Source organism: Anarhichas minor, unplaced genomic scaffold (genome assembly GCF_050575085.1).
Source record: "Anarhichas minor isolate MPS153535 unplaced genomic scaffold, ASM5057508v1 ptg000007l, whole genome shotgun sequence".
Classification (NCBI taxonomy): domain Eukaryota; kingdom Metazoa; phylum Chordata; class Actinopteri; order Perciformes; family Anarhichadidae; genus Anarhichas; species Anarhichas minor.
In genome coordinates, this window is record NW_027466453.1 from 12,572,067 (window position 1) to 12,597,486 (window position 25,420).

General features: G+C 40.8%; 3 protein-coding genes and 1 long non-coding RNA gene across 5 annotated transcripts; 1 reads left to right on the forward strand and 3 right to left on the reverse strand.

Annotated features, from left to right (window-relative positions):
- Positions 1-2,424: 2,424 nt before the first annotated feature.
- Positions 2,425-8,384, reverse strand: LOC142937399 (inward rectifier potassium channel 2-like). Of its 2 annotated transcripts, XM_076080309.1 has the most exons (2): positions 7,093-8,384; positions 2,425-2,454 (listed from the first exon to the last, which is right to left on the reverse strand). In XM_076080309.1, the coding sequence occupies exons 1-2, from the start codon at positions 8,242-8,244 to the stop codon at positions 2,425-2,427; spliced, it is 1,182 nt and encodes a 393-aa protein (XP_075936424.1). In that variant the 5' UTR covers positions 8,245-8,384. The 2 variants fall into 2 exon arrangements, with proteins under 2 accessions (XP_075936424.1, XP_075936415.1); XM_076080300.1 differs by lacking the exon at positions 2,425-2,454 and having other exon boundaries at positions 6,928-8,384.
- Positions 8,385-12,540: 4,156 nt separating this feature from the next.
- LOC142937413 (inward rectifier potassium channel 16-like) lies at positions 12,541-13,683 on the reverse strand. Its single transcript, XM_076080320.1, has one exon. The coding sequence runs from the start codon at positions 13,681-13,683 to the stop codon at positions 12,541-12,543; it is 1,143 nt and encodes a 380-aa protein (XP_075936435.1).
- A 4,411-nt stretch (positions 13,684-18,094) lies between these two features.
- LOC142937420 (uncharacterized) lies at positions 18,095-19,125 on the forward strand. The gene is made up of 4 exons (XR_012949404.1): positions 18,095-18,419; positions 18,641-18,685; positions 18,768-18,874; positions 18,970-19,125. It is a non-coding gene; the product is annotated as an uncharacterized LOC142937420 (long non-coding RNA).
- Positions 19,126-21,922: 2,797 nt separating this feature from the next.
- LOC142944778 (Golgi apparatus membrane protein TVP23 homolog B) lies at positions 21,923-25,071 on the reverse strand. The gene is made up of 7 exons (XM_076085892.1): positions 25,039-25,071; positions 24,802-24,869; positions 24,577-24,721; positions 23,667-23,756; positions 23,065-23,190; positions 22,850-22,978; positions 21,923-22,764 (listed from the first exon to the last, which is right to left on the reverse strand). Exons 1-7 carry the CDS (start codon positions 25,048-25,050, stop codon positions 22,738-22,740), a joined length of 597 nt encoding a protein of 198 aa, XP_075942007.1. The 5' UTR covers positions 25,051-25,071; the 3' UTR covers positions 21,923-22,737.
- Between the last annotated feature and the right edge of the window lie 349 nt (positions 25,072-25,420).

Below are 25,420 nucleotides of genomic sequence, written 5' to 3' on the forward strand. Positions count from 1 at the left end.
ACAACATTTCATGGCAATCCATCCAACAATTGTTGAGATTAATTAACTCTGACACCATATATCAAATTTATATTGTGCATTAAGTAAATAGAATAAAAGCTGTCACAGTTACATTCAAAGGGAGTAACAGACATACGTATATTAAGAAGCATGAAGGCTGTGCATTTCCCACTAGTTTGCCAATATGAGCCCTAAATGTCATCATACATGTCACAGTGTCACCACCCTCATCTATCTTTGGACACTGAACAAACAACAAGAGTTTGATTCCAAGTCTCTCTCTAACTCTCCTCCAGAGAGTTCCACGCTGGAGATGACGTCGCCGGTTGCCCAGATATCGTTATGGTAATCCTGGCTGTGGGTCTGTCTTTGGCTCTTTTAGGTGTGGAAGCTGCTTCGTCCCGAGGGGGCTGATGTGGCACACATACAGTGGAAAGATGTCGGCTCCATTCACAAAAACAGGTAATGACAGTGAATGAGCAGTGACATGGAGCCAGCAGCAGAGCAGGTTACAGAAACACGTATTTGGTCAAACTGAATCCCCAGGGGAAGGACAATAATATGTGGGGAGGAAATGATCATGCATATTCCTGTAGATCTTGCCTGAATATATAAACTTGATTGATGATAATCTTATTATCTAATATAATTTGATTAGGTTACAGACAATACATGACTATTTGGCAGACATCAACAGACAATAAAAAGCAATGTGCTGTTGTGGAGCTGTTGTACAGTTGGTGGTCCCCAGTGTATTAGCATAGTGGCTGGCTGGCAAGACCAGTTTGATGGTAACCTTTATCAGTGAAGGGCTGGACACAGTTCAGAGGTATCCAACTCTCCTCAGCTGTCCTCATAAACAAGCCCCTCTCAAGTATCCCGTCCTTTAAATTCCCATGTTTTGGAAATACTTTTTGTTATACTCTTATTTTATCGTTGCTCTCCAGACTTCACTCATTGAGTTTTGCTAATTTGAGTGGAGACCTGGTAAAGACCCTGACAGGACAACTGCAGACGGAACAAGAATTAAATAGCTAAGGCATTGAGTTAACTGCTGTGGCTCACTCACTGACACGCCTCCATTGCAAGAAATTGCAGCCCCACACGGAGCCAAGTCCTCTCATTACAAGGAGCCTGTGGTCAGGAGCCAACAATGAGCATATAGGTATCGCTTTTGTTTCCTGGCTCTGGATGTATTTGTCAAGGTTGGAGGAGCCAGAGCCAGAAGGGTAAAGGTCAGCGGCATGAATAGACGAGCAGTCACTGAGATACAGCGTTGAGATTGCAAGGCTGTAAATGTATTCATGCCCCAATGAGAACATAAAGAAACACAATCTCAGACACAAACGTAGAAACATTTGCATGAATCATGAACAGTCAAGTTCAGGATCAAACCAACAATGCAAAGACGGACAAACACACAATTTTATGTAAGCTGCTACGTGCCAAATGCCTTTTTGTTGGTGCTTGTGTGACCAGACACACCCACCGTGAATGAATGTACATATTATCTTTCAGCAGGCGCAGGAAATAGAAAAAGCCTGAATCTCGTCCAACATATTGTACCTGCTGGATTCTCCTATTCCTCCCCCGGGTGTCATGAGACAGGCTGTCGATGATAGAGCCAAAATGAGTGTCAGCAGGTGTGTGTGTGAGAGAGAGTGTTTGTTTGTTTGCATGTGGAAGGTTATTATAGTTCAAAAATCTGAAACTATGATTAAATGTAGGGAGAAAGGGAAAACCTAAAGTTGCTATAGACGCTAAAACTTCAATCACTTTTGAGGATAACTTTTAGCAAAGTTTAGTAGTCAAATTTAAGTGTTGAAAGAATAGAGACAAACAACTACAACATTTAAACTAGTAAACAGTGTGATGATCACTACTGTCACCAGGAATCAGGCGAGTGTGTCAGCTGTTGTTTGGTGAGACACACTCATCTATGAAACAACAAAAAGGCTTTGAGTGTATTCATATACCTCGCACACCCAATTAAGGCTTTATCACTTAATTGTATGTATTGAATGTATTAATTGTACGGAAATATGTAGATTTACAACAAAAGGTAGTTTTGTGAGCCTCTATTAAAGTAACATTATGCACGAATTGGTATTTTTGCTGTTTTGCGCCCTCACAGTTTCAGAGTGCAATTCATTTATTTGCCGCTTTCATAAATATGAACAGCTGAATGTGCGTTTGTTGTGATTATATTACTCATGATCAAAATCTAGCTAGTCGACAACTTTGCTAACCCCGCCAAACATCAAGCAAGTGAAACAAAACAAGACATAGCAAGCCAGCTACTACTTACTAGTCCGACAACAACAAGGCCCCATTTTATTTCGCTGTCGCAAACAACTTCCAGCCAGTCTGGGATTTACTCTTATCCGCCAGCGTCTTGCTCAATCCGTCTCTCCCTTTCTCTTCTTAGCTTCCTTCAGCAACGTCCTCTTTGGTCTCTTTCTTCACCTCGACCATGATGTCCGTAGAGGCTCCTAAACCTGGTTACATTGCCTGCATGTCCGGCTCCGGTTCTGGCACAAAACCTGCGCCTCTCCCTGCCATCGTTGAAGCTGTTATTTCAAGGTAAAATAGTTGAAAAATTGTATTTGCAAATATGATCAAACACTCACCAATTCATGAGAAATACACCCGAACACATTAACTGCTTCGCCTTTGTGTGTTTGGAGCATGTTGGCTGACATGTCAACATGATCACCCTCAACGTCAGGTGAGTATCAGTGCTTTGCCCCCCCCCCCCGGGCCACAAATCCTCATCTGCCATCATTGACTGACTGACATGCATGACACAGCAGGTCTCCACTGCACCGTCAGATCCTCCAGAGGCCTTACACAACTGCCACGTCATCAGAATTATATAATTACCTAATTGAATCCCATTGCACTCTAGGATGATGTGTTGTGGTGATTTTTTTTTTCATGTCATGTCAGTGGAGGGGCAGATGACAATGCTGAAAACCAATATTGATTAACTTAGAACTGCATCGTTAGTTATTTCTGTGGGCTTCCCAGTCTAAGTGAGCTGACTGTATCAGATCACAGGCTTCACCAGGCTGTTATTTACAACCTCGCCACGAAGAGAACACGTTGCGTGAGTTATATGCTTGTCATAACCAAGGTCAAGCACATCCCTCAGACTTGCGTTGGCTTTCATCCTGTGAAAAAAAAGTTTGCCGTCCGCAAGTTCTGACCCACATCTAGATTTGTTGAGGCAATGACTAATTTTGACTGAATGGTTACAATTTGTGAACGTCACTGCTACAACTAGATCTTTCCTTTACCGTCAAGTTTTCGTGCAAGTAACAAGAAATGGAGAGGCTGAGTGTAGCAGAGTTGTCACATTTGGCAGATGGCTGGAAACAAAGTCTGTGATGATGGGATAAACCTGCGAATGCTTCAGTTTAGTCATGTACTGAAGTTCAGTCCAGCTGTCTTGGACTTACTTCTACTTGATATCTCACGGCGATACAGATGACATAGCAACTCCTCAAACAGAAATTTGACTCTCTTTTATCTGAAACATATTGTTTTCTGACCTCGCCGGCTCACTCAAGACATGAATTTAGGCCAAACACATTCAGTTACAGCTATTTATAATGTTGCAGGTTGTGGATGTGCCCCACATAAGATTATGTCGGATCATTTTTCTGGTGTAATTCCCTTTCTAAATATGTTCAGGCAAGACTTTGTCCAGACTACACACACTTCCTCCTGAGCGATAAATATGCCTGTGATTTTAACACTCTCTAAAGTAGTGTGTATATACTGTCTCTATAGTGACAGTCACTGAGATACACCAGGGGTGTTTCTGAGCTTTTACAAGTGGTAACATGAGGACAGATGCCACATTTCCACGAGTCATATGTTGTATGTTTTATCTGTTCATGCTGAGGTCTGGATCATGGAATATGTCTGCTTCATATGTGATTATCTTTTGCACAAAATAAAATCGTGTGTTTTCTGTGCTGACAAATTGTTTATTTTTGTATTCATCCATCTGATCCGAAGGTCGGACCGGCCTGTTGTTAATAAGCTAGTTCAGGGGACTTCGCCAGAGAGACGTCATCAGCATCATTGACGGGAGCTCTCTGGCCAATGCTGGCTGTCAATTCCTTTCAAACAGTTCACCCGGCACGAACTGGGCAGCCGCAAACGCCTTCAGCTGAACGTCATTTCAGAGGTTCCAGGCATTTAGGTGTACAATGCTGAAGTCCAGAGGGTATTTTTGAAAGGAAGCTGGAACTAAAAGATGCACATTTGTCATGTCGCAAAAGTCACTGCGGAAAAACTTCATCAGCTTTTACATTTAAGGCAATGAGATACTAATTAATATAAATTTATTCTCTAAACAGAAAAGGGAGAGTCCTCATTTTCACTCCAAGCTGGAGCTTTGTGGCGGTCTCATTGGCTAATGTGGAAAATGCCCCGAGGCAGCACTCACTTCCTATGTAGAACCAAATCAAATCGGCTCACTGCCTCACTGCGGACGTGTCTGATCAATAGATCCCTCGACTACGTCTCATGCTGGCAGAATGCAGCTGTGGATGGAAACTGACTAAATTTGCTGACAGATGTGTCATACTGCAGACCCACGTTCACCTCTGATAGAACCATATTGATCACGTCTACTGTATTTTGTGCATATTTATGCTGGATTAGAGGCACGGGTGTTCACACAATGCTGGCGGCATCCTGGTGTGTTATGCAGTAATTTGTCATTCCTTTAAAGAAACAATGACAAAGTGAGCATTATTACGTCATATATTTGGATTGATATATCCGAATTTCTACGGTATACTACTGCTAATTCTAGACATCGTCACCTTTCCTCAAGATCACTCAGTAGCTCAGAATACACTTATTTTCCACAGTTTACTGAAAGAGATCGGGAGAAGACAATGAGGCGTTCTTTCCATCGCTGTCACTGAAAATGACTTCCAGCGGAACTGACTGATATAGCATGGGGTATCCTGGAGTGAGTCAGTTTGGTGAATTATAGTAAATGATGGTGTGAGCTCTGACAGCTAGCATCCTGGAATTTGGCCCGCAGCTCCAAATTAGAGTCAGCGAAAACAGCAGAGCGGGCTTCCAGATGTCACACATTTTGGGTCATTCGCTGAAACGGATTTGTTTGTTTACAATCAATGCATTAACTTCAAGATTTTGTTATTTATTTTTTTCCATTTTTATTGAAAAAAGGACCTAAACTGTTTTCAACAACTGCAATATCAATACACAGTATTTCCATAATAATTTACAAAAAGATGTTTAAAAAAAAAAAACTGTACAGTCTCTGGTTTGTGCAGGAAGGCAGGAAGACTCTTGTAGAAAAATAAAGACCCAAGACAGGAGAAGTGTCAGTGTGAGAACAGATGAAATGTTTTAATTCTAATTTCCTCAGCAGAGAAGCAGTGCAGTGTTCTGCTTCCACAGATCTAAGCGTGAGTGTGTGTCACAATAACAGTTAAGAAACATTAAAGGTCTTTCTTGTGTAAGACTGAAGTCAAGTGTTCTACATTGTGACTGAAATATTAATCAGCAGACTTGATCTATAAAAAGAAAGGGTCCGGTCAGAAATAACAAATAACTGCACAAGACCCCCCCAGTGGTTAAGTATGAGGGTTAACCATGGCTACCATGTGTCCGAATTCTGCATGTCCGCCACGCCAAGAACACTCAACTTATTCAATGTTTCAACAGCTAGCCGTTGTTAGATGAGGATAAAGTCTGGTTTCAAATCAACATCAACTAACAGATGAGTGCCGGTTGTTGTCTCTTATATATATATGTACACATTTGGCTTTAAGTTAATAAAACAGTCTCTGCTGTGGTGTGGAGAACATTTCCAGGAGAGGGAAAAAAAAGTACATTAAAGCTTTGGAAAACACATCGACAGAATCATGCTCGTCTACATCTAGAAATAACAATATAGGCTGCATCTGCAATCCTCAAAATGGATACTTTAAAAGACAAATAATACATTTTGGCTCCTCAGATTTCCCTTCTAATCATAGAATATGTAACTTAGCAGCACTTATCAACATTCATAACCTTGGCTCAGGGTTGAGTTTACTGTCACGTTCTACCACTGACCGGTATTGCACATAAGAAAACGAAGACCTGCAAGAAGTGGCAGTATACTGCACAGTGAATCACCTCTTTAATACCTCTTCTTCCTGTGACATCTATTGCAGTGTGTGCTCAGAGTGCCTACACCAGGACTGAGACTATTTTTTTGTTAAGGCACACGTTGCAAGAGATGCTATACTTGGACAAGATGACGGGCCGAGGAGCATAGTGTGCTTTAGCTCGTAATCCGTGCGGGGCATCCCTTTCCTGCGTCACGCCATGAGAGCAACACCAAGACCACCACGCTGAAGAGGACCGTAAATATACTTTGCTAAGAGACCAGCTCATTAGCTAACAGTAACCTTTGTGCAGGTGGTTTGGTGCTTTAAATGTTTTAGTAGCCTTTAAAACAAGATTCCTGGATTTAAAATGACTAGAAATTTGTAAATTTGGGTTGACACTTGAAGGTAAATTTCAAAGTTTTACGTTAAAATCCTTTTATTTTTAAATCTATATTTAATTATTTTAGCCAGACATAAACTTATGTGACGTTTAGGCCACACACTAAAAAAGACGCATTATAACCAAGAGGCCTCTTACCCATATTATCCATCTAGATCTACTGCATGCAACCAGTTCATTCTTCACCCCTTTCACCATAACATACAACGTGTGTGGATTCCCATGGTGTCTTGTGCGTAAGCTTCTGCAAAGAGAACTTCATACCCAAATCACAGCCTTTTACAAACTGTCGTGCATTATAAAGAGCAGCCATCGGGACCAAATTCATTAGCTTTAACATGCCCTGTGGTAGTTTTTAACTCTTCTTTATAACTGCAGTCATATTTCTGATTCTGCTGTCAAAGGCCTTGATTCCAAAGGCAAAGAGTCCAGATTGCATTCAGGGTCTGAAACCACATCTGTGTTTGTGTGCTCGAGTGCGCAGACCTCAACACCCCTCATCTCCCTGTTTTCCTCCACATCAAACTCCTCCTCCATCTCAACTTTTTCGAGAGCCACCTCGTTCTCGTAGCAAAAGGAGTTCCTCGAGCTGGAGGTGTTGGACTTCCTCTCGGCTAGTTCCCTGGCACTACAGTCGGGTGTGCTGGGAACCTCATACGTGTTTTCAAAGCGAGAGTAGTCCACTTTGTAGTAGTTCTTTTCTTCAAAGAGCACTGGCTCGAAGCGGTAGCCCCAGAGGATCTCGCTGGCCACGTAGGAGCTCCGACACTGAGTGGTCATGGCTGTCGCCTCCACCATGCCCTCCAGAATCACTACGATCTCAAACTCTGTCGTCTCCAACTGCTGTTTGCTCATCTCATAGAAAGGGCTGTCCTCGTCAATCTCATGCACAATGGTGATTGGAGACACCAGGAAGATTCTGTCAATTCCACTATCGAAGCCTACGTCAATGTCTACCTGATCCAGAGGAATGAACTCTCCCTCGGCGGTGGTGCGGGACTTGAGTAGCTGGGCCCGGACGTGGGCCTCCACCAGGTGACTCTTCCTGAGGTTCCCCACGCGCCACATCAGGCAAAGTTTACCGTCCCTCATGGCCACTGTAGCGTAATGGCTGAACACCAGGGTCTCATTTCTCTTTTTGGGCTTGGCCATCTTGGCCATGACAGCACCGATGATGAAAGCGTCAATGATGCAGCCCACAATGCTTTGGAAGACGACCACAAAGACAGCAATGGGGCACTCCTCCGTCACATAGCGATAACCATAGCCAATAGTGGTTTGGGTCTCCACTGAGAACAAGAAGGCAGCGGTGAAGCTGTCCACATTGGAAACACACATCTGAGTCTCATTCTCTAAGTCCCCGTAACAGAGCGCCACTACCCAGAAGACAAAGCCAAAAAACAACCATGACAGCAGGAAAGAAAGGCAGAATATGAGCAGCATCCAGCGCCAGCGGACGTCCACGCAGGTGGTGAAGATATCGGCCAGGTACCGCTGGCCTTTCTCGCTCATATTGACAAACTGCACATTGCAGTGGCCATCCTTCCTGACAAAGCGGCTCTGATGTTTGCGCCCTGTGTGCACCTTGTTGACTTTGCCGTTCCCGTAACCGTTCGGGACGGCAATAGTGGCCAGCTTCATGCCGTCTTCCTCAGAGGACACAATGCTGTAACGGTGGCTTCGCACACTCCCCATTACTTCCGCCTGGGAGGGCTGGGCCGGTTCTGCTTTGGAGAACAGTCTAAGTTTTTGGTAGAAGCGTTGGAGAAACAGTTTTGAAGAATCTCGGGGACAAACTCAAGCAGAAACTATTGGCAACAGGACTAGATCCTGCAAAGGACAGGAACGGTGGAGAGTGGGCCCGTGCTTCTGCAGGCGTGCTGTGCACCTTTGGTGAGGGCAGGTCACTCCTATCTGACGGCTGCTTTGGACCTCATCAGTGAAATGGGCTGTAGAAATTACAGATAGAGAGAAAAACAGTTTTAAAGTAATTAGCAGGAACCGGAGCAAAGATCAGTGTATTTGTGTGTGTGGTTACCTGCAGCCTAAATAATGCAGCGTACACTCAAAGTTAGCAGCGCTATTCTTGCATACACAGACAATATACAAACAGGGTACGCAGTGCAGTCACAAGGCACAGGGAATGCATTGTACGTGTATTATTAGTAGATAAAAAATATTAATCAAGCGCTTAGATTGCTGACAAAGTGGGAAAGAATGTTTACCCTGCTTAATATAAGTATTAATTAGGCAGGTCAGTCCATGGGGAGCTGAGTCAAATTACGGATCAAGTTCATGTTAATCCAGGCAGCCACTGGAACAAAGATACAAGTAGCAGCTGTGTGCAGATGTGTCTCTATCTCTGCACAGACGTGTGAAAGCAATGTTACAACATGTTGCATGCATTTAAAAACATACAGCATGTACACTAACTATTACATTAATTATATTTAATGTCAGTTATCAAGTGCACAGTTTCAATAACATGTGCATGTGCATAGCAGAAACAAATCCACAACTACAGTTTTCACCACCACATCACGGAACACGATTTAATGAACCTTGCCGCATTTCAGAGAGGATGGGTATCTTTCTCTGAAACCCACAGTAACCTTGCATCATATGTAATAGAGCAACAAGGGCAGCTAAATTAGAAAAGCTATTGACTTGGTGTGTATGGCATGAGAGGGCCATTAAAATGCAACACCACAGGCTACAAAAGGCCATGGTCAGCCAGACATGCTCTGCTAGTGCCAAAATAACTCCCTACCTCCACTTTTGAAACATCTAAGGGACAATTGTGTCAAAGTGGAAAATATCCATAAAGTCTAAAAGGGACATTTTTATTGTTATTTAGTTTTGGTCGACACAGCACAGATGTCAGAAAAGGAAACTTTCTGTTAAAATAAGTCGTTTTTTAATCCGTCATCTACTTTTGTGTGCATTAAACTCTTCTGAAAGTCATCGAAAGTCATTTGCGATAAGATATGCAGGATGAGGTCCTAAATCCCCTGCATCATCTTTGTTTTGCTCAACTAATGATGTCACTGCTGGGGCGAGAAGAAATAGCAATCTGTCACGCACACAATTGGGAATATAGGGATCCATTCATTTATAGCTCAAATGATGCCAAATATGTTCAGTGGATTGAGTGATTTTAATTGATACTTAACATACTGTTAATTGCTTTCAACAAATGACTTACATTTTCAGTCAACTTTTTGTTAAGTATTATTTATTCAACTGTGGCACCAAAACAAGACAAACATCAGACTGCACAAAGCCTAGATTGCACATTAGACTACATCACTGGAGAGAAGTACAGAGCAACACGTCCAACAGAGGGAGGGCATTTGAGTGATTTTTCTAAAGCAGCCTGCAGTAAACGGTGCATACATTTTTGACACAGGTGACCCCCCCAGTGCGAATTAAATCTATGTTCATGCGCTATGACACTGAGGTCATTAAAGCTCCCTCTCTCTTACTTTCATTGCAACTGAGATCTTTGTCACTGAGCTTATATCTGCTCCCTATATCGCATATTACTGCAGGTTGGTACATGGTGCCAGACCAAGGCTTCCAGAGGCTGCACAACCTGCGATTGTTTGTTTTGCATGTGTTCTCAATTAGAGCCAACAGCTGAGGCAGATGGAAACTGGTTACATAAAGCTGCTCTCTGTTTTTATAACACCAATCAATAACTATGGCGAATCATTCAGCAGACAGAATGTTTTCTTATAAGCTTCTGCAACACCAATCATTTTGAAATAACAGTATATTTAGATGTTATGATTATAATATATTCAAGAAAAAATAAAATGATTACTAAAAAATAATAATTTTTACTCTACAGGATCATTATTATAAAATTCAGTTCATGCAGATATCACGAGCTACAGAGTTTAGTTTACATTACAGATCATCCAGTCTACATCCTGCAATCTACAATGGCAGAAAAATGCATTGTCTAATTATAAAAATAAGTAGCCTATAATAAAAATAATAATCATCATTTCACGGTATTTCACCAATTGTTAATCACAGTACATGCTTTCTCATTTATACAGGAACACTGATCAGTAATTGCAGTGTAGCTCTTCTTATTGCACATCACACTCCTAATACATTTTTGCCGCTTATTACACCTACCTGTTGGTTCTTACGGCGCAAGTCTGTCGTTTTCTTGTTGTAATAAGTCCCATATGCGCCAGATATGCCCACTGCTGCACTTTAATTTTCGCTTCTCTTTTATTATATTCACTTAGCTTCCCGTCTGTCGCTGCAATTTCTGCCATAACCCTCTCCAGCAATACTGAAGAAGATGTTTGTCGTTGCAAAGACAGACTTTAAAAGCACGTGTGCTTATCCCCGCCCCCGTGGCTGCGACGGCCAATAGAAAGCCGCAGCGCCTGTTCGAGGGTCTGAGCCCAGATGGAAGATACGTCATCCGTCAGAGTGGAGGACGTGGAGAGTCAAACCCCCGCATCTCACAGGGACGATGAAAACATGACGTTGTAACAGGAAATATGAATCAATGTGAGTGCAACAGATAATCTACAAAACTGCATGTGATATATGAAATTAGTCAAACTATTATATATCGTTTTTGTCCTTTTCTGTTAAATAGTAAAGCAGATGTACAGAGTGGTGCGGAGTACGCTTACTGTGAGTGGGGAATCTGTGACTTTCCAAAATAGCCACCACTTCTGGTTTGATTTTGCACCCAATGATCATAAGGTGGCAGTGTAGAACTGCAAAGAGGATAAACACACAAGCGCTGGCATCAAATTATGTCATTGAGGAATTCTATAATTATTAGCCTATTATAATTGAATGTAGTACCCTGATAATTCTGTTTTCATATTTATTTATCTGATATATTTCCTATTTACAAATATACAGTATATTTTATATTATAGCTGGTTTGTAATACCTTTTGCATTTCTATGCAGAAGTGTACCTTTTTGTTATAATTTGAAATGTTTGTTTTGAGTAGCACTTGAACCTCTCAGGTCCTTTTTCTTCTGTGTGCATGAAGTGTCCAGGTGTCAATTTGTTATTGGCCAATCAGAGATGGGTATATTAGCCGACTGTGTTCTGTGAGGGGGTGGGACTAACGAGAGCAACAAACAGAGTTGTAAATTCCGTACAATCTCTTAATTTACTGTTGTTCATCAAAGTTAAGAGCCGGGAGCTTTAAATCATTATGCAAAAGATTAAAATGTGAAACTGAGCCGTGTGTTTCTAGTGTGTGTCAGATGATGTCACACCCGATGCTGCAGCAGAGGTGCAGAGGGCACGCGACTGCATGGCCAGGAACCTGCGCTTTGCACATACACAGAGCCAGCCTCGTGCCGGTCCCACCGCCGGACAGTTTACTGAGTTCCAAGGAACAGCGAGTACAGACAATGTGTGAGTAGTTTGTGAGTACCAAACTGATATATAAAAACCTGAGTATTCACTTTCTTTCGGTCACCAGGACATTTTAGAGGTGTGAATCACCGGGTTTCAGTATGAATAATATTTGTTATTGCATTCAAGCATTGTGATTTGATGTTGACTGCGTATTGCGATACATGTTGTAAAATAAGGCTTATCGTGTCATGGCATAAATGGATGTGAGTTTTATACTTGCAATAACAGTAAAGCTCAACAATAAGTGAACTTGGCTCCTCTTGCACCCTAGCCAGAGTTATATGGCCAAATCGGACACATCCTAATGTTAATGTTAGTACACCTCACCAATTCACCTCCCATTCAAAGGGATCATCAGATGTTACATTTAAGAGGTATTCAAAGTGTAATCATGTAACAAACCTGGAATTAAGTGGGTGAGCTACACAAGGACAACTTTATTTGTCTAACACTTGTAGCAATGAATTGTATTCATCTAAAGAATTAAAACAGGTACAATGTATTGTAAGTCACATATAAATATATTTACAAGAGTACATCTTATCAAAGTGTCCATCACAAGTGCACCTTACTACTCTACAAATGGGTTTGCTGCATCGCTTCCTCAGTGATGTCAGGGTTCACCGTGAGAGTGCGTCCGATCCTCTTGCTTGATGCAAGGAGATGACCGCGGGACTGACTGGCCTCTACCGGACATCCTCTCCTGTGAAACTCCTCTGCACTGATCAGGGGCACCGGCACCCTCGTGGTCACGTTGAACAGAGCATAGTCCACCTTGTAGTGCCTCTTGCCCTGTTTCAACATTTCCTGAAAGCGCTGGCCCCAGCGGATGTCTGCTGGCGTGTATGAGGTTCGAGTCTGGTGGAGCATACCTGTAGAGTCGCCGGTGTAGGTGAAAGACACCACCAGCTCAAAGTCGTCCCCCAGCAGGTCGTCGGGGCCCAGGCTGTAGAGGGGACTGCCCGGCTCCACCGTGTGGATGATGGTGGCCGGTGTGGCGAGGACAATGTCTCTGTTCTGGATGTGCAGGTCCTGGTATGACATCGCAATAGACCCCAGTGGCTGTTTCACATAGCGGACTAGCATGGCCCTGGCGACACCCTCCAGGATGTGATTTCCCCTGAAGTCCCCAAGTCGCCATGACAGACAAAGATTGCCGTCTCGCAGGTTGACCACTGCACATCTGCTGAAGCCAACCGTCTGAGCTCTTTTACGCGCACATGCCATTTTAGCAACAACAATACCAATGATGATGGTGTCAAGGAGGCAGCTAAACACATCTTGAACTGTCACCACAATAATGGCTACAATACAGTTCTCGGTCATCCCCCTGAAGCCATAGCCAATAGTCGCCTGGGTCTCCATTGAGAACATAAAGGCTCCGGTGAAGCCACGCACGTTGTCCACGCAGGGTGCGTTATCGACATCGCTAACGTCCCCGTGCACATATGCAATGAGCCAAAAACAGAGACCGAAAAAGAGCCAAGAGAGAATGTAGGAGAGGAAAAAGACGAGGAACATCACCCTCCAGCGGATCTCCACTAGAGTAGTGAAGATGTCCATCAGGTACAGGCTCCAGTCTCCAGGGGCCTTCTGGAAAACCACGGGGAACCTGCCATCTTTCTGCATGTAGCGCAGCCGCTTGCCCTTATTTTTACAGCCCATTGTGTGGATTGTAGTGTCGTAGGTATCGATGACGACCTGCTCACCCCTCTCCATGCTGGGGCTGCCTTTCAGTTTCCTGTACAAAGACGAGCGTGCAATAGAAGGTATGTTAGGCATGTAAGGATGACAGTTGTCTTGGCATGGACAGGAGTGACAGTATTTTACTCATTACAAGTGACTGAAATGTAAAAGGCTCTCAAGGCTTGTTTGTTGAGCTGAATCCTTCATGTTTGAGCAAGCAGCCTAGGTCACTCCGTGCCTCGGGCTATCAGCAGCAGATGACTTGTGCAGTGGCCAGCTCTGGGTATGAAAAATGTTTCTCACTGGTTGATTATTTACCACAAGGTCCATTACAGTCTGGACACTGTACAAATCTGTTGTGCTAAAAGCTTTTCATATAAAACTAATGTCTGCATTATGACCACATGTAATCATGCAGAGGGTTCAAAATGCTACTGGAAGTATTTGAGCTAATGCATGAATTACAATTGTCACTCCTAGTACGAATCGTGAGCACAGTTATAGAATTCATAAAGACAAATTTAAATTAATTTCATAATTCAACACACCATAAACTGAGCATTATAATATACAATGTCAATACAAACATGTTGCGAATATTTTCCATGATAACAATGATGGAAAAGTCCGAAGGCTGTCCGTCATATATTGACAGACTGGAACACTTGGTTTTGAGGAAATGGCTTTTGAGGGAGGCCATGAAGTGTTTATATAATCGGACGTTTATCCACAAGTCCTGAGAAAGTATGCGTCGGTAAATTATGCAAAACCTCGGCCTCTATTTTGGTCCTCATGAGGGTAAATTATTATCCTCCAACCACCTCTAACAGCTTTCACCTCCAAATGTTTCCTCAAATGTCAAACTTTAACCACCTTCTTTTCAGGCTCAACACCAAAGTCAGGACACTGTTAACACTTTGTTATACTGTACTTCAGTAATCTGACAGCAGATTGAGTTGTCACTGATGAAAGGCTCACTATCAAGGTTATGTTTGAGCGCACAATGCTGAGTTGACTCACTCACTGATCAACGTGGTTATTTTTAAGCCATGTCCTTCCGAGCAAGAAGTCTATCAGACTTTTATCGGGAGTTTTATTGCTTAATTGAGTCAGCTGTAACATGTAGCTGATGTTTATCTCGGATTATAAATGGTTTATCACGTCTAAAACGTGCAACAGTGCTAAGTCATTAAAACACGGTGTTCCTGTCGGTCAGATCAATGTCAATTTTACTGTAGTTTAAAATGGCTTCTTGTCAACAAAAATACTCGGACTGAAAAATTCAAAGATTGTAAAAATAGTCACCTTCATGCAGGAGCAAAACTGCAAATAAAAGTTAAAAAAACTTGGTAAAACAAAAAAAAGGAGACACAATTCAATTACACATTTATCAGTAACACTTTCTATGACAACCATGTCTACTTAATATAATGCCTTATAATATGCTTATAGCGCTGTATACTTGTTGGTATTAGCACTCAAAAATGTTATTATAGAAAGTCATAGAAAGTGTGACCTATATATCTCTTGCATTGACTGTTAATGCCTCAATAGGAGGGAAATAGAGGAAAATGCATCGAAAAACAGCAAGTTACCAAGTCAACATGCACTCATAAGTGGTTGAAGTCTTCATAAGTCTCACAGGTTTCACACAGTTAATTTCCACACAGCGACCACTGAGTCCACGGAGGAGGACGAGAACAGCTTACAGGACAGTGAGCAGGGAAACTTACCAAGAGTAGCTAATGTTGTTATGGTTCAGTGGATAGTGGTTCCAATATTATTCTGTTTCTGTATACAGTGTAAGACACTATGTGAGTACATTGTGAGCAATTGACTCTGACTCTGCAGGCTGTGTTGGACTAATAAGCTTGAGTCTGAATTACATTTTATGATTCCTGCAGATTTACTGGATGTTTTCTTTCATATTTATGTTATACCTCTCACTGTATGTATTATTTTGTGTTGTATTTTGTTTGGCTATATGAGGGAAATGCTCATACAAATTCCAATAACTACAGTTGATGTTGATGTTTCCACACAGTTAACATGAATTCACAAACATATCAAGCTGAGATATTTAAAAAGTAAAATAGTCACTTGTTCCCATGCTATAGTGTATTTAATGATGTATCATTGTGTCATGACAATACTTAATATTTGCTGTTATATTTGTTTGTCAATGAGTTAATGTTTAATTATTGCAACTTGTGGTTAATTATTTTCCTTCCGACTGGCTTGACCCTGTTAATATTATTCTGTTCTGTTCATTATTCTGTTTTTATTCAGTTGAGTATTATTCTGTGGAGTTTTGTGCCTACTCCAATACATTTGTAATTATTTTCTTAACTTAAAAGCTTCTTTTCAATTAGTCCAGTAAAATCTTTTTACCACAATGTTTACCTCCATGAGAGTTTGTAAAAACACAAAGTCAATTTGATTTTCTCCTCTACATAGACACTTGAAATCTTTATTTATGTCATAATTGTCGTTTATTACTTTAAATAAATGTTAAGAAAAAAAAAACATAGTATGTTTAAATATTCACTTACTTTCAAAGTAGAAATTGGAGTTTCGTCAGGTGTCTCATAAGCCCATTAGTTCTGCCGAGCACTAAACGATGTGTTGCCAGTGGAAGTAACCTCAGAGTGTCGGGGGCCGGCCTGGTCCTCAAGCAAAGTCCCATTTTGTTCTGATATCACAGCAATCCCTTCCCTCTGAACCCTATTGGACAATCTGGAAGAATTTATGACCTATGGAATATTTTTAAAAGGTCGCTAACGAACCACCAAATGCCCTCTGTTTGCTTCTGGATGAGGAAATAGAAATTGCGTAATTTAAACGGTCTGCCAGAAAACGATAAAGGCAGAGAAATATTGATAGCATATAGATCATTTTGCAGCTATGTATATTTGAGTCATTTCTCTTTGGATTTCCATGATTCATTAGACAGAAAGTTAACCTTTGCTCCATAAGGTGGAGACGCTGTCTTTGTCTCAGTTGTCCTCAATTTGGTTGTGATAAGACAAGAGCTATCACAATTGAGCCGCAAGGACACACTTAACTTTTAAACCACTTTTATTGCGGTCATAAGAGCATCCAAAGCTGTCACAAAGAGGTCAACACCATCAAAACAACCTTGTTGTGTTTTTATAAATAGAACATGACCCCCCCCCCCCTTACACTGTGAATCCTGCCTCATTCATCACGTATTGGTTGTTTAAGATGATGTGTGAAGACAGATAAGAGACATTCCTCTGAGAGATAACCTGGAAAAAATTGTTCATCAGTCTGTCATTTACAGGCAGCAGCTATAAAACGACTGAGTGAAAACAGACAGAAGGAAAAGAGTTTTACTTCCATTACTGCAGTACATACACTATAAAGGTACAGGACAGAAAAGTGATTTATTAATGCACCATGTGGCGCACAACATCCAACATTTTAAAGGTGTGTGTGTGTGTGTGTGTGTGTGTGTGTGTGTGTGTGGGGGGGGGGGGGGTCTGGAAAATGTTTTTGGTTTATTTATGCCTGCTTCGGATTTGAAATTCGAAATTCTCATATTTCTTTTTAGTACCTTTTTTAAACTGCTCTTACCCCACATGCATGATATTTTTTTCCAACACAAACGTATTCGCTATAAATCTGACTTTTAACAAAGTATGAAGCTGCCATCAACACAAAATACACAAAAAATAACACAGCCTGCCGATACAAATTAAAAAAATTGATAATCACTCAAGATATTACTATAACAGGTCAAGGTTGTAAAAAGAACTACACGCACAAATACAGCTGAAAAATAAAGTACTACTAATGAGATTAGAACCTATTAGAGAATAACACTTAAGCAAATGTCACTCATCTATTTTATAGATATGTTAAATCTATATAATTGCAGATGACAACCCCATCATGTAAGACTTATACAAAATAAATATGATGCAATCTAACATGAATGGAAATTCTAATTACTTTTATACAATGTAATGAGCTTATGGGCCTTATTGTCAAATCAAACAAATAATTAAAAAACAGACAAAAACCTGAATACGTCATCCAGCTGTCAAAACAAATGTATGGATAATGGCTGTCCTGCATCCATGACTGGGAGACATTCATGTTAACTCGGGTCTCCATTGTTGGCGGCCTCCGGTGACTCCAGCCACAGTCCCATTATAATACAGAATATCGTGACGAGCTATAATGCCAGCTATCAGTGTCTGCTGGCAGGTAAACAGACAGTGAGATTATTGCACTTGTGTTCTGACTGTTTACACAGGATCACTGAGCGATACGCTGGACAGGCATGGTGTTCTCCCTATTGTCTTGTGCATGTGCCTAATTGTACACGTGTGGTTAAACGTCACAGTCGGGCCTATTTAAGTGCGATGTTAGGCTGAAACCTGAAGGGATGGAACACAGCTGTAAGTCAATCTGCAGTTATCAACCCCACGCAAAGTCTAACAGCCAGACATGTTGAGATTTCTCACCCACAGCCTGTGGCAGGCAGTCGTCTTACTGACTCTACTAACAGTAGGTAAGTGTAATAGATATTTCACAAAACAATGTTTAGAGAGGCAGTAGAATGGCAGAAGTATTTAACAAATCTTTTATCTCTAATTTCAGGTGGTGGACGTGCCAGCTGCACAAATCGCCGATGTCTGGCTGAAATATTGATTCAGAAAGAATATCTATCTCAGCCACAAAATGAAAACTGCACCCACAAGATTTACGTGCCGCTCATTGAGTACCAGACTCTGTCAGTTGTAAGTATTGTTTCATACATTTTCTTATTATTCCTAAGTCCTGTTAATGTCAACATGTTGAAGATGTTTTGAGAATTTCTTTTGATCGGGTAATAAATACATGCAGGAAGACAAAATGGTCATCTGAGCAAAATTGTGAGACAATGACCGATTCATTCCCACCAGCAATCCAATGGAGTTGACACTCTGCATAACCACATTTGTTATCTTTTTATTAACAGGACACAAAGACTCTCCAGATCACAAGTCGTCTGCTAGCCATAATTGTAAGCTCCTAGATACTAACAAATGGACAAAAAGAAACGGAGAGTATGTTTCAGTCACAATCATTTTGATTTGAAACCACAGGTGTGGACAGATCCTGAGTTGGGATGGAACACGTCAGTTTACAAATTTCATCAACTGACCCTGCCAGTGGATAAAATCTGGACCCCAGAACTCCATGTCACAAATGGGTAAGTTACATAACATAATCCAACTATCATCGCAACTTCAATTCATGGACTTCTTGATATTCATCCCACACATCTGTTGTTTCTCACCTGTGTAGAATAAAAACAACTATGTCTCACAACTCCCGTGATCTGCTGGTACACAGTAATGGCACAGTGGAGCACACTGTGATCATAAATGCAGAGGTGAACTGTGAAGTCAACCTGTTCAACTATCCCTTCGCTAGTGATGAATGTCCTGTTGCGATCCAAAGCTGGTCCAACCAAGGTGAGCTCAGCAATTCACTAATACAAATACACAGTATTTTATCAAAGTCTTAGAGCAGATTGGCTGTTAAGTCATAATGTGTGAACTGGCTTAATTTCATAATTGCACACATCTGTGTTGATTCTTAAGAAGATATTGATTCATTTTCTTTTGTTTTTTTTAATGCTTTTTAGATGATTTTCCAATTATTAGGGCATTGCCATAATAAAGTGTTGTGCAGTGTCAAATGAGGCTACATTAGTTGCTGCTAGCTTAACACACCAGAATCTCTGAACAAACTGTTGGAGGGCATGTTGCATTGTGGGTAAAGTAGGCGCCATGTTTGGATGTAAAAGATGATTTCGATTTTATTTTTTTTATTTTTTTAAACTGCCCGTCATGAGTCAGTCAATGCTCTGTCAGTGGAGTGCTCTTTTAAAGAAGCCTTTTCTTTCAGGATGTGGTACAGATCTGGTATTCGGTAGAATAATTAATGTTGATGGGTCCCATGGAGATTGGAGAACTGACAATGTGACACTCAAGAAATTAAGAAGGGACCGCAATTACCTCATGGTAAGTTTGTGAGCATGTACAATAGTCATTTATACTTTAAATAATGATTCACCAAATTCTTGCAGTAGTGGTATTAATCTAACGGTATTTAACTTTACAAAAACAAAACAGCAATTGTTTGATTGCGACATAGTAATCAATAAATCTCAAAATGAATCTGCAAGTATTTTGACATCAATAATCATCAAACTTTCCCTGATTCCAGCTTCTCAGATGTGAGGATTTGTTGCGTTTCTTCGTCAGCTGTGATAGTAGATGTAATATACTTGAGTTTCAGACTGCTGGCAGGACAAATGAAGTAATTTGAACATCTATGAGAACTTATAATGGACATTTTTCACTATTTTCTGCCATTTTGTGAAAATAAACTACAAATTGATCAATCGAGAAACAATATGCACGAGACACTGGCAGAAAATAAAGTATTCACCATTTTCCCGAATCACATACTTGTATTTAAGCCAGGAGTTCTACAAACAATAAAATGCAGTTTCTATATTGTACCATGAAACTCTGTCTGCCACACTCCTCAGGTTGAATTGAGCATTAAATCTACCAACCCCTTCATAACACTACTGCTGCCCAGTATGCTGATCATCGTAGCCGATATGGTCAGCTTCGCTCTGCCGCTGGGAGGCGGTGAACGCAACTCTTTTAAGGTCACGCTGGTGCTCAGCTTCACCATGTTCCTCGTCATCCTCAACAATCAGCTCCCTGGAGACGGCCAGTGCAGCCCCGTCATCCGTCAGTCAGCATGTCACAAACACTCGCAAACCAAATACATGAACGGCATCGCAGTTTGAGTCTCTAACTGTCTCGTCTGTGCCGCAGGAATCCACTTCTCTGTGTGTCTGATCCTCTTGGTGGTCAGCATGTTGCTGTCCATGCTGCTGACAAAGATGGCCACAGATGGCGGCCACCTTTTCAGCTGCTGCTGGGGAGGGTCATTCTCGGAAAACACAGGAAACAAGGACCTGAAGGAGGATGAGGGTGAGGAAGTTGTTGATTTTGAGAAGGGTATTTTGATGCTCACATCTTGATTTGAAACAAAAAAAAAAGAACAACTTGTATGACCTGTTCTGATTCATTCTGCTTCATTCCCTACAGAAGCCAAAGCTGACATTAGTGCCATTCAGCTGAATGGCCTAGAAGACGACAGTCAAATGCTCAGAAAGGTGGTCAACTTCCTGGACGCTCTGGATGCCAAGACACTGGAAAGTAACAGATATCTGATGTTTGCCAACAAAGTGGACCGGACAATCTTCTGGCTCTACTTCAGTTTTGGCGGTGTATACTTTATTGCCATGACTTGGGTGATGGCAAGCTATACATGTTCAGTTGACCATTTTGATTTCTGGTACTAATCACAATAAAAACAGCTAAACTGAGCTGTTCAGATTTCCACATGCTAATCTCAGCACACATTTATTACACGTATTTAACCTCGCATTCTTTATATCGTGTCAAATACTGTGGTTCTCATTTGTACTCGTGGTTAATCTGTAGATGTCTGATAAAGATGTGTGTGGGCATATTTCTGAAAATCAAAACAAATAAATGAATTAATCCTTCACTGATATTATTTTGAGTGACATGAGTTATGGAAGCGTTAGTGGTGCAACAAGCTCGCGGTTCGTCGTGTATTGTGCTTTTTGTGTTACGGTCTCAGTTTGATTTGTTTTGCGCAGAAAGGGAAGAAAAACATCCCTTTCCAATGTGTTTGAATTACAAAATACATAAATCAATTGATTGACTGACTAATTTCTATATTATATGAAGCATAAAACAGATTTTATACATGTCTATTCTTTTACATATATATATATTTTATTTAAAACTGGAACATCTGGACACATGACAAAACCATGTTCCTTCAGCCCTCAACATGAGATTTTATTCGTGAAGATTTTCTGATATTGAATAACACTCTCTGCTTATATTATAGTATGTCTGTAAAAATACAAAAAAAATATATTAAATGTAAGGAAAAGACGGATGAAGCTGCGTTGGCCTCTGGTAAACACTGATGCTCTGTCGTTGCCACCTCGTGGTGTAATCATTCACTGCAGACAGGTGACCTGCTGCACTTCATTACTTTAGATAAAAACAGTTGAGCTTAATAATTCACAACTCTGTTGATGTCCAACATTAAACAAAGGCTGTTGAAGGACAGCTAATGAGAGGCGAATATATATTCTATTGGTTTTAATAACATAACGTTGACACTTCCAGCCAGAAATGATAGTCATGAGTTTATTCTTGTATTTATTATGTTTTTGTAAAACAACAATTTCAGAGATGTCCAGGGTAAATCGTCGGTTTTTGTGTAAACTCACAACCAAGTGGCACTTGTAGCTAAACATTATACACTTCACCAACTTCTCCCTGCCATATCCCAATATCATTTATCACAATATTTTATAAAGTTTGATTAAAACAACATAAAGCAGCAGTAAGACCCCCGCCCCTATAGTTCAAATAGTAGCACAATAAGGTAACACATCTATCTCTATATATTTAATTGTCCCCCAAAGCTCTTTTCACAACAGTATACATTCAGAGACGTCAAAAGTTACAAAAGTGTAATGTAAAAAATAATGCTTTCATTTTCTAAAGACAAAACTGCCCTTGATCGAAATCTAATCAAGACTCCGGAATTTAAACATTACCTCCTTAACTGCTATTTTAAAACAAATTAAAGCCTGTTAGGGACTTTGCCAGTTTTGTGGTAAACTCAGTTTATCAGTCAGGGTTTACATTTCACAATAACCTTACATCAGTAACAAGTATCAGTCTACCTGTGCTCTGAACTGATGCACTGACACAACTACTGTATGCAATTTATTCTCAACAGCAACTATTGTTTTGTTTTTATTTGCATTAATAGAAAGTCTGGAAATTATTCCTGAATTAATCAGTCAATGATTTCAGAGGAAAAAAACCCCGATACAAAATCAGTTGTATCAAAAACACTTTCACCCTCAGAAAAGACCAACAGGTACAATAATGTGTCCGTCACACTGCAGACGGTTCGTCCTCTTCAACTTCAAGGTTCCTCTGTCTTTCTCATTGCCTTTTGTGAACAAAAATATAAATGCAACAGTTAATGCATCATGGCATTCAGACAAACATGTTAAGTGTTATTTCTCTTCACATACCTGTTTAAAAATCTGGGCACCAAGATAGTTCTGTGCCATGTTTCTCAGGTTGGTCTGTCCACCGAACTTGCATCTGACGTAGCCGTACAAGTTTGCCCATTGTAAAACCAAGCCCATGAGCACTACAGCCTGGGGGACAAGACACGGACCAACAATTAGCAACTATTTATGACGGAAATTGAATCGACGTTCACTTTCGAAAGCACCGAACTGACCAGCCATTTCATCTTGAAAGAGAAGATGGTGCTGAACACAAACATTATCCAGAAGATGGGGCACACGATGAGTCCGAGCCAGAAGATCCGGGACTCGGCACTGGACGTCGTGTTCAGACTGTGCGTCTGTTTACAAAAAAAAAATCCAAGATTAAAAAAACAACTGGTTTATTCTTTGGAAATTCATGTCCAATGTCCGTACGGTGACGTGTGACATTTCTAAGAGAGGACAATGCAGCCGTTCTATGTTACACCATCTTCAATTGTCTAATAAGGTCACGCAGCTCCATTACACTGTGAAACAAACAGGATGCACATACGGGAACACAGTCACCTCTGAGTTACAATGAACATCCGTGTATTTACCGAAATTTCTAGTACTTTCCAGCTGCTTGCTGCCAAAGTCACACTGAATAATATGTATTAAAAAAAGAAATGTGATGAGACGGTTTAGCTTACAAAAGATGTTGTTTTTCCAAATGTGTGTCTTTACTCCTCCAAACCTTTGTTAGGAAAGCTTTCTTTTTCTCTTGGGCCGCAAAGAGCTCCGTGCAAATGCCCGCTGGGTCTTTAAGGAATGTATCTATGTACCTTCTGCTTACCTTCCTTGACTCAAACACCCAGTGGCTCTTTCCATCGGCGTCCACTTGATTCCACCAGCGAAGGCCCACCAACAATCTGCCAGATACATTCTGAGGGGGAAAGCGCATGTACTTTGATTTGTCATTAACAACATAAACCTCCATATATTCACTAAATAACCCAAGATGTAATCCAACACGGAACATGGAGATTCAATGACAAAAAAAACAAACAAAAAAATAGCCGATAAAAGTAAAAACTTGATCTGCAACTATTGGAACGGCTTCTTTAATGAGAGGATTAGATGCTAAAATAATGTGGGAACTTTCTCACTTCTTTGGGGCATTTTTAAACAAACGATTGATTAATTGTGACAATAACTTTCAGATGTATTGGTACTGGTCGCAATGTGAAGTTAGCTTCTGATTCGCAGTAGTTTGGATTTGACAGTTAAGTGGAAAGTTATATTAAACTGAACCAACAGATTCTCCTTCTGTCTGGAACACACGTTCAAATGTGTGAAAGCTTTATTATATTTGTGAAAAGGCAAAAAGGGGAGATTCCACTGTTTTGACAAGGTGCAGATCCAAAACCACTATAATTAATCAAGTCAAATCTGGACTAGATTCTCCCAAATAGTCTTTAAAAAACAGCTTCAGATTTTCAACACTTTCTTTTTTATATATGTAGACCAAGTTGAACCAGGTCCAGATTAAAATATAGCATAAAGTATAGTGGGTTTTGATCTGGACCTGGTCCAACATGGTCTAGAACTGCAGAATCGGAAGCTACGAACCTGAAGCTAACTTCAGCGTCGTAAAAAAAACTAGTTGCAGCTCCTCGCGTGACACAAACAAGGTGTGTATAAAACCGACGCATGATTTTGGATTATTTATTTTCCACATCCAGTAATCCACCCGACCCGCTCACCTTCACGGTCCAGAAGTCACATGACAGCAGGAGGATGATGGTGACCATACAGGCAATGAAACGACTGCTGAAGATGTCGCACAGTAAGTAGACCAAGATGGCACTTGTTCGGAAGAAGAGATGGAAGAAGGAGACCAGCGGGTGTCTGAAACACAGATTTGATGATAAAGCGTTTGTTGAGAACAGGACAGTCACTTAGGACCGACGGACGCTCGCACATCTCACCTAATGTTGGACTTTCTGGCTCCTATGTTACCGTCCTCTTCCCCAAAGAGAGGAGCGTCTTGTGAGTCCTGTTAACGTAAAATAAATACATTATCAGGTTAACGCTAATGCTCATCTTCCACATATCCGTTTCCACGGATTTGTTTGTAATTTAAATCACAGCAGTCGAGTTACACCACATTCAAAAGCCAATACTGTTTATGAGTTATCACAAAAGTCAAATGTAGGACCGATCACCTGTCTCAGCATGTTGAAACTTGCGGATGTATTTCCTGGTGACGTGGGTGTAAACAAAACCTTATGCTAAGGACCCAAAGGAATGGTGGCTTTAAATGTGCCTGACTCAAAGGTAAAGACGAACACATCAGTCACATGAATAGCTATTTCTGCTTCTTGTATACATCCTATGAATTTATGTCGCATGATATTGTTCCAGTGTAGATAAATGCTTTTATTTCAAGCTCGTAAGATCTTCCAAAAGCTATGGGAGAGCTTTTATTTCATGTGTTTAATTAATGAAGTGACCATGGGTTTTATTAGATTTATTGTTTTTGGTATTTTGCACAAAATCACACCCAAGTGGCACTTATTTCAACCAGTTCAAATTTACAAAACTTAA